The following is a 9,559-nucleotide window of genomic DNA, read 5'->3' as shown; positions in this document are numbered from 1 at the left end:
ACAGCAGCTTCAGCTCCTTTGACCAAACAGCTTCCCAATTTACTTTCAATGAACTAAATAGCAGATAATCTCTCTCTACTAAAATGAGGTGAGCTGCTTATTTAGTGAAAGAACACACGCAAACTCTTTGGTTCAGGATCAATTCTCCTCACAACACACATATCTAACAACAACAGGCTTTTCTGTATAAAATTAAATTTGTGTAAGGGAAACACTTACCTTTGAGGTGCGCTGGAGCTGATCCCCTACGTAAGTTTTACGGAACTGATCCAAAAACCAGAGTATGGCAAGTTCCACTTTCTCATTGCTAGAACGTGGTAACTGGGCATCCATCAAAGAAATTAGCTGAAAGACTCTGAAATCAGTAAAAGAAAGAAAGAAAGAAACATGAATAAAGTTGTTGGGTTTTAAACCTGATATTCAAAATGATTCACAGGTGCACCAGCCATTAAAATCTAAACACATCTTCAGTTGAATCATGCTGTGTTCTTTTTTATCAAGCAGACACCTCTGCTAACAGAAGAGGACAGTCATTTTTACCAATTTCCCTGTTCTGAATTTGAGTTTACACCACACAAAGGTAAAGGTAAAGGTACCCCTGCCCATACGGGCCAGTCTTGCCAGACTCTGGGGTTGTGCGCTCATCTCACTCTAGAGGCCGGGAGCCAGCGCCGTCCACAGACACTTCCGGGTCACGTGGCCAGCGTGACAAGCTGCATCTGGCGAGCCAGAGCTGCACACGGAAACGCCATTTACCTTCCCGCTGGTAAGCGGTCCCTATTTATCTACTTGCACCAGGGGATGCTTTCGAACTGCTAGGTTGGCAGACACTGGGACCGAGCAACGGGAGCGCACCCTGCCGCGGGGATTCGAACCGCTGACCTGACGATCGGCAAGTCCTAGGCACTGAGGTTTTACCCACAGCTCCACCCGCATCCCTAGTTTACACAACACACAAGCAGCCAAAGTGCTGACTAGGATATGAGTATCACTGTAGAGCCAATAGGAACCAACCCTGTCAGTTTGTTGTTTCATGTATCTCTTGTTATGATTTTGTTTTGGAAACTCTTTTCTGCGTGGTATTATTTGTTGCATAGCATTATTTTCAACTCATGGCCCTTTTTAACTGTATGTTATTTAAATGCTCCTGGTTTGTGGTTTTAATTATGTACAGAGTGATTTGATGGAACTGGGGAGATGAGTAGAGATGCCCCTATAAGAGCAGTTTCAGGTAGGGAGAGGTATGGTGATTGTGCTCAGTTAAGAACTTCTTCTAAAGGACCAGGTTCACAGTTTGGGTGTTTTTTCGGATCCAGCACTGAGTAACTGCTGTGGCTCAAAGCAGCTTCAGTCAGCTCCAGCTAATACCTATACCTGGAAGAGGATAGCTTATCCAGTTATCCAGGCTTTGGTAACCTGCCACTTAAGACTATTACAGTGTATTATATATGGGGCTGCCTTTACAAACAATCCAGAAACTGAAATTGTTTCAAAACAGGGACACAAAACTTTTAACTGGGGTGAGGCATTATGCCAGTACTTTATTAATTGCATTGACTCCCAGTCCGTTTCCAGGCCCAATTTGTAATGCTATTTTTAACCCATAAAGTCTCAAATGGCTTGAGACCATGTTAGCTGAAAGATCACCTTCTCCTGTGCAAGCCTATCCAAATTTTAAGATCCTCTTTAAAGGCTCTGCTCCAGGGGTCTCATCAAGTGAAATTGGGAGTAGGTGATACCAAGGAAGGGGCCCCAGGACTGCAGCTGCAGAATTGCTTCCCTAGAGAAGGTCACATGTGGTCTAGGTAAAGGGGCCCCTGACCATTAGCTCCAGTTGTGACCGACTCTGGGGTTGCGGCGCTCATCTCGCTTTATTGGCTGAGGAAGATGGCGTACAGCTTCCGGGTCATGTGGCCAGCATGACTAAGCCACTTCTGGCGAACCAGAGCAGCTCACGGAAACACCATTTACCTTCCCGCCGGAGCAGTACCTATTTATCTACTTGCACTCTGATGTGCTTTTGAACTGCTAGGTTGGTAAAAGGCGAAAGATTTATACGATCTGAAGAGAAACCAGAGTATTATTAGCAACAATGTGGTGAAGGAGTATGGAAATTCGAAGGTTAAAAGGTGTAAAACTAAAGGTTCAATATATTAAGATATATTAAGATATATTAAGATATATTAAGATATTAAGAAAAGATTAATATACATTAAGATATTAAGATAAAGATTAAGTTAAGATAGAGGGAAGGGATTTGCTGATTAAATATTTGAACTGGAATACAATGAGGGGAGGTGTGGGGAAGTCTGGGAAATAAGTAAATGCAAGGAATATTATGAAAATGGAATTGTTTTTATTTGTCTTTTTTTCTTTTTTTGTTGCTGTTTTTGTATTTTTATATTTTTGTATTTTTCTTTTTGTTTTATTCTCTTTTTTCTATTTAAAAACCCTAATAAAAATATTATTTAAAAAAAATGAACTGCTAGGTTGGCAGGAGCAGGGACCAAGCAACGGGAGCTCGCCCCGTCGCAGGGATTCAAACTGCCTACCTTCTGATCAGCAAGCCCTAGGCTCTGTGGTTTAGACCACAGCGCCACCCGCGTTCCTTTTTCACATGGGGTCTACTCTAGGGTATTTTCAGTGGCAGGTGAAGACCTATTTATTCACCCAGGCTTTTTGATTCAGTTTGGATTGTAAAATGTGTTATGCTGTCTGTGCTGCACATACTTTTTTGCTGTCTTTTATCACTTATTGTTCATTTTAATTATTGTATATTGCATTTTTAATATTGTTTTGTTTGCTAGCCATCTAAAAAAAATGTGTTGATTGGTGGGGAAAATATGTACATTTACGTGTTGGGGTGGGTGGGTGTGTTTATGAAGTTTTGTGTATGTGCAGAAGCTCCCAGTAAATATTATAAGACGCTAGAGCAGGCTTCCTCAACCTCGGCCCTCCAGATGTTTTGAGACTACAATTTCCATCATCCCTGACCACTGGTCCTACTAGCTAGGGCTCATGGGAGTTGTAGGCCAAAAACATCTTGAAGGCCGAGGTTGAGGAAGCCTGCGCTAGAAGATTCTAGAGAGCCTGTAACTTTCCATTCTGCTCTGAGGACGCAACAGGTATTTTCGAACTGTGTGTGTCATCTGAAGTGCCAAGACCACTGGAAAGAGTATATCTTCTGCCTAGTGAGCAGTCTTTTTCCTTTTTTCCTCATTCTTCTACAGACTTCTATTTCCTTGCTTTTATTTTTTGCATTTTATGTTCGTGTGGTGTAATTTTTTTATGTTGGAACTGGATTTTGCTCGACAAAGAGCTGAATTGTGCCTTGCCAGGGACCTGGCAAAGAACTGTTTATGCCTTAGTAAATGTTCTACTAATGATTTTTCCTGCATCTGGTGTCTTTTTGGGATGCATGCAATCGCCAAAGTTTCACTACTCTGCTAATCAATCAATGGCTAGGCAGTGTCCCAGGACTTAGGGTGCTGGATCCTGACAATATATAGAATGGTGCCTGTATGTATGTACAGTGGTACCTTGGTTTACAAACTTAATTCATTCCGGAAGTCTGTTCTTAAACCAAAGCGTTCTTAAACCAAGGCATGCTTTCCCATAGCAGCAGGGGACTCTATTTACAAATGGAACACACTCAACAGGAAGCGAAACATGTTCTTATTCCAAGGCAAAGTTCACAGACCAAAAGACCTACTTTCGGGTTTGCAGCGTTCTTAATTCAAGTTGTTCATAAACTAAGCTGTTCTTAAACCAAGGTACCACTGTATATGTATGATGATATGTGTGTCTATCACACTGTGAAACACAGTGTGTGTATGAATACCTGTGTCCAAAGGACATAAAGTCAACAATAGCTAGAGCAGAGGTGGGCAACCAAGGATTTTCTCTTTACATGGTTGCAATGCACTTCTTTGAGACCAAGTCAGTTTGGGCTCGACCTATGATCCATACCTTGTCCTGACAATAAGATCCTGTAATCCATGATCTCTAGGCTGGGAAAGTGTTCTGTGTAGGAAAATACACGCACAGGGCAAACAAATGGTTGCTTCTCTTGCCAATTAGGAGAACCCTTTTCTCCTTAATCTTGTTTTCCACACAGAGAACGTCCAGAAGGATCAGATTACCTTCCACGAAAGAAGAACCTGCCCGTTTTAGTTTAGCACTGAGGACCTAGGCTCACAAACTCAACTCGTTTACCCCACTGAAAGCGAGCAGCATGCACTCTGCAGGGACAGTCAGGTGACTGTGATTTAAGACAGAGGTGTTATCCAATGCTGTCAAATGAGTATTCTATAATGCCAATTCAGATTCCAAGTCAATATGCTGTTTTGAAAGCCATTCTCTGTTCATCAAATCTGAAAACACAGGGGGGTAAACAGGACTTTTGCCCATAGCAATTTTCAGTCACAAAACATGCCTTCTTTTTTGAAAAAGTTTGAGGGTAATGATGCACACTTACCGACAAGATAATTCACCATCCATAGCATCATGCTCATCAGTACTGGTATAAGTTAATCTTCCGCCTACAACAGTTCCAACAAGATATACAAGCCATGCCAAGCGTCCTAGCATGTTAGGGATGGGGATAGGGAGGGAGAGAGAGAGCATTTACATTACAACTTCATACAGCATCTGATCCAAACATATTGCAGGCTGTTCTAGTAAATGCTAATGTTTATTGATAAATCGTTAAATTTCTGTCTAATTCTTTGAAGCCACTTGATGATTCTTATAATAAACTCATAAATGCTTATATTGTAGGGCATGCTATTGTGGCTCACATTTTACCAGGAAGAGGGAAATGCGATGAAACTTGGGAGTTTACCAAAACTACTTGGTTAGCCTTGAAATCTATTCTTAAAATCTTCTAAAACGTTAAGAACTGCTAGCAAACATCAACATTCACCAAGTTCCTGATAAGTATCGTAACCCAGCTGAGGAAGTAATTCCAGAATTAAGACCAAATTTTGCTTTCTGTTATAAATCATACTTTGATATAGTCATCCCAAGTACTATAATGTCCATTTTCTGACTAATGGTCCAATACAGCAGGGTTGTTTTTTTAAAAAAAACCTGCAGACCTAGATTCTGTTCAAGTTGGCCCTTGACTATGGGAGGGGAAAGGGCTTCACAGCTCTAGTAAGTGGTCTTCACTGCAAATCAACAAAAAGAACATCTCTTTCCTCATCCTGGGTAGACTTCTCTGCAGTTTTTGACACTATTCTTTGGGACCTTCTTGAACATCTGGCAAGTATCCAAGAGGTCATTCCAATGGTCACAATTTTTTGCCTTTGAAATAACAGGGGAACCAGGAATACTCCTAGATCTAAAGGTAAAGGGACCCCTGACCATTAGGTCCAGTCGTGGCTGACTCTGGGGTTGCGGCGCTCATCTTGCTTTATTGGCCGAGGGAGCCAACATACAGCTTCCGGGTCATGTGGCCAGCATGACTAAGCCGCTTCTGGCAAACCAGAGCAGCGCACGGAAACACCGTTTACTTTCCTGTCAGAGTGGTACCTATTTATCTACTTGCACTTTGACGTGCTTTCAAACTGCTAGGATGGCAGGAGCAGGGACCGAGCAACGGGAGCTTACCCCATCGCAGGGATTCAAACTGCCGACCTTCTGATCAGCAAGTCCTAGGCTCTGTGGTTTAACCCACAGCGCCACCAGCGTCCCTACTCCTAGATCTAGCTGTCTTTGTTGGCTTAAGAGTCTTCAGTGATGTGGAGTGCCTTTTGCCAGCTCCCCTGATTTGCCAGCTACAGCAATTCTTGGACAGTGACAGCCTGGCCACAGTAATTCATGCTCTAATAACTTCTCATATAGATTACTACAATGTGCTCTACATAGGCCTGTCTTTCAGAAAGACTCTGTAACAGCAGCTAGTGCAGAATGCCACAACAAGGTTACTGAGTTGATCAGCCACCCAGAGCCACATATCACCAGTTCTGAAGGAGTGGCTGCCATCATGTACTGTTGACAACTTATAAAACCCTGAATGATTTGGGACCTAAATACTTGAAAGAGCCTCTTCTTATATCGTCCTGCAGTGATGCAAGAGAAGGCCTTCTTGGTGGTGACACCCCAGCTGTGAAATGTTCTCGCTGCTGAAATTTAGCGGGTCCCTACTCTCTTTTCATCCTAGTACCAGCTTAAAACATGTCTGTTTACTCAAGCCATTGGAAATAATTAATGTTCAACTTTGGATTTCGAGGCATGTCTCTGCAATTTTATGACCAACTGAAATTTTATCTGTTCTCATGTTCAGTTACTGGATTGTGGCTTTAAAAAAAAGAATATTTTATTGTTCCCCACTCTAAAATATTAGGATGGAGGATGGGCTATAAATAGATGAACAGTGATCACTGCAGACACCATCCCTTCTTTATGGGATCTACTGCGAGGAGTGAAAACATGATCATTTTTCTATCCCCCATCCCCCGTTGGTTTGGTTTGATTTGATTTGTTATAGTCTCAATAGCTTAAAGTGGTAACTATTTTAAAATAAACTGACCATGTTCTGCTCCTCATTTGCTATCTATTTGGTTGCTGCCATTAATGCAGATTCTGTAATCAAATGCTTATTGCAAAAACAAAACCAGTATTTTAAAAGTACTATTTCACAATTTTAAGGCCAGCACCACCATGTCTGAAAGCTGGAATATTGGCAAGTCTGAAGCACAGAAAACCGTTAAATGGATTGATAGCCTCCTCAACATTTAAGATTAAACTCTAAACTACTCCCATCAGCACATGGAGTATTCTGTTAATGATCCTGAGTTAGTCCCTATGCACAGAAAATAGAATTCATTTTCCATCACAATTCTCTATGCTTACTTCCTCTATTCAAAACATTCAGTATTGCTGCTTTTCCAGCTGCTTAAGGAGAATATTTTTTTCCTTACCAAAATAATTATTGCTGTAATAATCTGTAATTATGTTTTATAACAGCAATAATCCCAAAGAAATCAGTCATTACCATAGATCACAAGTAATCGTTAACTACTGTTAATGACCCATTTCTTGGGGATTATTGTTTTAGTAAACCACGACTGCATCACAATCGATACAGAGACCAAGACAATATAATAAAATGAGGTCTTAATATTATATTAACTTATTTTGTAACATTAAAAACCATTAAACATCTAAATTAAAGTGTGCATAACTAGAGGAGGTAACATTTATTGTTCTGTGCTAACAGAAAATGTTTAGTCCACAGAAAAGATATTGAATATTATATAAAGAGAAATACAAATTTAAAATAATGCCAACGTTTTCTTTGGTGGTGGTGGGCAGATTCAAACGCTTTGACCTACAGAGGTTTTCTGAGAATAGCATCTAACCACTTTCATCATATGTACTGACACACAACTTGGCATACAAAAATATTAATGGAGGCATTAATTTTCTTACAGCACTGAGTAGCATCTTCAAAAGATGCCTCTTACGTTTTAATCCTTAACAACCCCATATTGCTTCATGAGTATTAAAAACTATTTGCATAAATTATGTCAAGAGTCCTTACAACTACCCTGTAAAATATGACCTATTTTACAGGGTTGTTGTAATTGTTATTCTCAATAAAGAGTTGTTATTCTGATATTTCATATGGAGCGGGGAAGTACCATGGCTGAGATAGTTGGCAATGTAAGGCCACTTAGTGATTATAATTATGTATGCTTAAACACGGGAACCGGGTGGCGCTGTGGTCTAAACCACAGAGCCTAGGGCTTGCTGATCAGAAGGTCGGCAGTTCAAATCCCAGCAATGAGTTGAGCTCCCGTTGCTCGGTCCCTGCTCCTGCCAACGTAGCAGTTCGAAAGCATGTCACAGTGCAAGCAGATAAATAGGTACCCCTCCAGCGGGAAGGTAAACGGCATTTCCCGGCACTGCTCTGGTTCACCAGAAGCGGCTTAGTCATGCTGGCCACATGACCCGGAAGCTGTCCGCCGGCTCCCTTGGCCAATAAAGCGAGATGAGCGCCACAACCCCAGAGTCGTCCACAACTGGAGCTAATGGTCAGGGGTTCCTTACCTATGCTTAAACACAACTGCATAGCAACCAGCTGGAAAGCCAACAATAATAATTTCTAGCCCAGAGACCAAAAGATCTAGCTTCTGAAAACGGTAATTTTCATCCCACCAAACTAAACTTTAATTCTTTGAGTGTCTCAGAAAGCATGCTGATAGCAGCGATCCAGCAGGGTATATACACCTCAACTTTCAAAAATAGTTTTGACAAATTCCCTCACCTAAGACAAGGGAAAAGCAGCGGCAGCAGCAAACCCCACTGATCAGGTTTCTTCCTACCCGCATTCATCTATCACTTGGCAGAAGCCATCTCATCAGGCTCAGGAGAAAAATCGGTAGGAGAAATAGGAGCACTCAGTCAGCTCTCTTGAAAGGCCAGGTCCAGCTGGCTCCTCTCTCTCTCTGGACTGTTTCCATTCCAGCCATTCATTGCAATAGCTACAATGCAACTGAACTGGTGCTCCAGTTTTTCCTCTTCCTACTCTTTAAAAGAGTAGGAAATGTTCCTACTCTTTAAAAGAGTTCCTACTCTTTAAAAGTTCCTACTCTTTAAAAGAGTAGGAACTCTTTTAAATGCTGGAGGAGACTCTTGAGAGTCCCATGGACTGCAAGAAGATCAAACGCATCCATTCTTAAGGAAATCAGCCCTGAGTGCTCACTGGAAGGACAGATCGTGAAGCTGAGGCTCCAATACTTTGGCCACCTCATGAGAAGAGAAGACTCCCTGGAAAAGACCCTGATGTTGGGAAAGATGGAGGGCACAAGGAGAAGGGGACGACAGAGGACGAGTTGGTTAGACAGTGTTCTCGAAGCTACAAACATGAATCTGACCAAACTGCGGGTGGCAGTGGAAGACAGGAGTGCTTGGCGTGCTGTGGTCCAGGGGGTCACGAAGAGTCGGACACGACTGAATGACTAAACAACAACAACTCTTTAAAAAAACACTCTTTTGTGTCATGCCTTTTATATTTGTTTTTATTTATCTTATTTAAACTGCTCAATAAATCTTTTTGGCTGAACAGCAGGGTAAAATCTGCTGCTCAGGAGCCCTCTGAAAGTTGTGGGACTTCCCCATCATTCCTGATGACTGTCCATGCTGACTGGGGCTAACAGGAATTGGAGTCCAACAAGGCAGGCTAGCCAGTCCTGCTTTGTGTTTTCTGATAGTATTTTTCCTGTCTGTGCCAACAAAGTTGTTCAGGAGGTGAAAGCAAATGTACCAGACAGGCAAACTTTCAGACAACGTAAATACTAACCTTCCTGAATTGAGATCGCCAAGGGATTTCTACTAGAAGACTGCAACAGCTTCTGATAGCTTTGTGCATTTTGGTCAAATAGCTGTACAAGAAGAGCGCAAGTCTTTTCATATTCACATCTGCTAACTGTACACAGTTGCTCCAGCTGCTGAAAAACTGTGGCTGTATCATCCAAGGGATCATCCAAGCCATCTCTAGAATACATACAAATAGGAAAGTCATTCTGGGCAATGTAAAATGCATTGTGTA

General features: G+C 41.8%; 1 protein-coding gene and 1 long non-coding RNA gene across 5 annotated transcripts in view; one reads left to right on the top strand and one right to left on the bottom strand.

Moving 5' to 3' along the window:
* Window positions 1-9,559, top strand: part of LOC310673564 — a 349,698-nt gene that overhangs the window by 268,709 nt on the left and 71,430 nt on the right. The window lies entirely within an intron of this gene.
* The window catches only part of RANBP17 (RAN binding protein 17), a 200,268-nt gene that overhangs the window by 165,541 nt on the left and 25,168 nt on the right, over window positions 1-9,559 (bottom strand). For all 4 annotated transcript variants that reach the window (XM_083431935.1, XM_083431933.1, XM_083431934.1 and 1 more), the window contains exons 12-14: window positions 9,311-9,504; window positions 4,478-4,583; window positions 220-355 (exon numbers count right to left, since the gene is read on the bottom strand). In XM_083431935.1, the coding sequence (XP_083288061.1) occupies window positions 220-355; window positions 4,478-4,583; window positions 9,311-9,504 (436 nt within the window). The remainder of the gene's footprint in view (window positions 1-219; window positions 356-4,477; window positions 4,584-9,310; window positions 9,505-9,559) is intronic.

This window comes from Podarcis tiliguerta, assembly GCF_965153285.1.
Source record: "Podarcis tiliguerta genome assembly, chromosome: 3".
Lineage (NCBI taxonomy): Eukaryota > Metazoa > Chordata > Lepidosauria > Squamata > Lacertidae > Podarcis > Podarcis tiliguerta.
This window is presented reverse-complemented; position numbering and strand designations above follow the sequence as displayed.